The 2,862-nt window shown below is 48.2% G+C and overlaps 1 protein-coding gene across 1 annotated transcript in view; it reads left to right on the top strand.

Annotated features, from left to right (window-relative positions):
- The window catches only part of CEP89 (centrosomal protein 89kDa), a 111,422-nt gene that overhangs the window by 17,476 nt on the left and 91,084 nt on the right, over positions 1-2,862 (top strand). Inside the window, exon 3 of the mRNA XM_011947333.1 lies at positions 863-1,021. Coding sequence (XP_011802723.1) covers positions 863-1,021 — 159 coding nt within the window. The remainder of the gene's footprint in view (positions 1-862; positions 1,022-2,862) is intronic.

Here is a 2,862-nt window from a genome sequence, read left to right as displayed (position 1 = left end):
TCAGGAGATCGAGACCATCCTGACTAATACATTGAAACCCCGTCTCTACTAAAAATAAAAAAAAATTAGCCGGGTGCAGTGGCAGGTGCCTGTAGTCCCAGCTACACGGGAGGCTGAGGCAGGAGAATGGCATGAACCCGGGAGGCGGAGTTTGCAGTGAGTGGAGATCATGCCACCGCACTCCAGCCTGGGCGACAGAGCGAGACTCCGTCTCAAAAAAAAAAAAACAAAAAACAAAGAAAACTACTTGAATGTAGGCTTTTGTGTCTGCCTGGATTAGAGGCCCTGTTCTACCTCCTGTTGGCTAGGAAATCTTTTTTTTTTTTTTGAGAGAGGCTCTCTCTGTTGCGCAGGTTGTTGGAGTGCAATGGTGTGATCTTGGCTCACTGCAACCTCCGCTTCCCGGGTTCAAATGATTCTCCTGCCTCAGCCTCCCAAGTAGCTGGGATTACAGGTGCCCACAACTATACCCGACTAATTTTTTGGGTATTTTTAGTAGAGACGGGGTTTCACCATGTTAGTCAGGCTAGTCTCAAACTCCTGACCTCAGGTGATCCACCCGCCTCGGCCTCCCAAAGTGCTGGGATTATAGGCATGAGCCACCGCACCCAGCCTTGGCTAGGAAATATTTACAAGTCATTTAATTTCTATGGAAAATGGGATGACAATAATATGTAGTCATACAGTTGTGTGAGAATCAAATGAGATTGTCTGATGGCCCACGGTAGATGACGGGGGCAGAGTAAATGCTCAGTCGACACCGTCCAGCAGAAGGTAAGCCTCGATCAGTTCGTGTATCTTGTTCAGCCTTCACCTGGAATGTTCACATCTCCCGGTCTCCATGGGATGTTTTTGTCTGCAGATCTGCTCTGGCAGCAGCCATTCTGGCGACAACATTGACTGGGCGGACGGTTGCCATTCCTCAGCCTCGCCAGAGATCCTGGTCTGAGAGTGACGTGAGCAGTGTTGAACAGGACAGCTTCATCGAGCCCTATGCCACCACCTCAGAGCTGAGGCCTCGGTGGGTACCAGATCGCCGCCTCTGCTTCCTCTCCGGGTGGAAGAGGGGCAGCTCAGCCTGGTCTCTACGTGTGTGTGTGTGTATGAGTACATGTGTGTGCATGTGTACCTGTGTGTGCGTGTGTACCTGTGTGGGTGCATGGGTGCTCGTGCACATATTTATGACTAGAGGCTTAGTCGCTGGGTTTTCAGCACCAGTATCACATGGACACTGTCCAGCGGCTGTCCAGCGACCTAATTGCTCTGGGATCTGGATTTCCTCCATAGTGGATCTTGTTAGATTTTGACTTGTGTGGGTCCTGGCCATTTTCACAGCGGCACAGAGCTCATGAATTCAGTGCTGCTTCCAGCCCTTAGTAAGTTTCTTTGTGCGGCAACCTGAACAGTGAGAGTGGTCCCTCCTCACCTCTCACGTGTGTCTCTGGACAGTCACACTAATTTGACCTTCCTGGCAGCTGCAGTTTAGCCTTTTTTCTTCATCACCTTTTCCTTTGTTGCTTCTCCTGGGTTTGAGCTGACACAGGGCTAGGGGGTCAGGAAGGTTTCCTCCTGAGGAGGAGAGGATCGAGGGGAGAGCTTAGGATGTACAGGAATCATCTAGGAACAGCTCAAGGGCTGGGGATGATCTTTGTGGGGCTGGGATGAGCTTTCCAGACACAGATGAGGGAGTGTGACACAGGCGGCAGTGTAAGGAGGATGTTTGGGATGTGAGATGGGGCTGGAGGACTGGGCAGCGTTCAGGCTGGGGGTGCCTTTAGTGTCCTGTTTAGAGGGTTGGTGTCTGCCCTAGGTGGGAAGACACTGGAGGTCTCTAAGGGCGCATGGGGCAGCGATGAGAGTAGGGATCCATGATCACGTTTGCCCTTTTTTTTTTTTGAGACAGAGTTTCACTCTTACTGCCCAGGCTGGAATGCAATGGCGCGATCTCGGCTCACTGCAACCTCCGCCTCTCAGGTTCAAGCGATTCTCCTGCCTCTGCCTCCTGAGTAGCTGGGATTACAGGCTTGAGCCACCGCGCCCGGCCCGGCAATGACATTTTTCATCCAGAAGATGTAAGCAGAGACCTGGGTGAAGATTGTGGGCTTCCCGGAGACATCACAGCTCCGGCTTGTTTTCCATTATTGCGTTCTGAGGGTTCATTATATAGTATCAACACAAGTCTTTTATCAAATGTGTGATTTGCAAGTCTTTTCTATCTGTGGCTTGTCTTTTCACTCTCTTAAACATTGCCTTTCAAAGAGCAGAAGTTATTAATTTTTATGAAGTCCAGCTTACAATTTTTTCTTTTATGGATCATGCTTTCAGTATCTCATATTGAAGAAATATTTACCTAACCCAAGGTCACAAAGGTTTTCTCTTATATTTTCTTCTAGAAGTGTTATGGTTTTATGCTTTACAGTTAGGTCTGTAATCCATTTAGAGTTAATTTTTGTAAATGGTGTGTATTAGTCCGTTCTCACACTGCTCTAAAGATACTACCCCAGATGGGGTAATTTATAAGCAAAGGAGATTTAATTGACTCACAGTTCTGCATGGCTGGGGAGTCCTCAGGAAACTTACATTCATGGCAAAAAGGGAAGCAGGCACGTCTTACATGGCGGCAGGTGAGAGACAGTGAGCATGTGAGAGCTCAGAAGAAACTACCATTTGTAAAACCATCAGCTCTTGTGAGAGTTCACTCACTATCACGAGAACAGGATGGGGGAAACTGCCCCCATAATCCAATCACTCTCCTTCTTAAACATGTGGGGATTACAATTTGAGAGGAGATTTGAGTAAGGGCACAGAGCCAAACCATATCAGTGTGTAAGGTATAGATCCATGATTTTTTTTTTTTTTTTT

The sequence above is a fragment of the Colobus angolensis genome, unplaced genomic scaffold (genome assembly GCF_000951035.1).
Source record: "Colobus angolensis palliatus isolate OR3802 unplaced genomic scaffold, Cang.pa_1.0 Scaffold107, whole genome shotgun sequence".
In the NCBI taxonomy this organism is placed as follows: domain Eukaryota; kingdom Metazoa; phylum Chordata; class Mammalia; order Primates; family Cercopithecidae; genus Colobus; species Colobus angolensis.
This window is presented reverse-complemented; position numbering and strand designations above follow the sequence as displayed.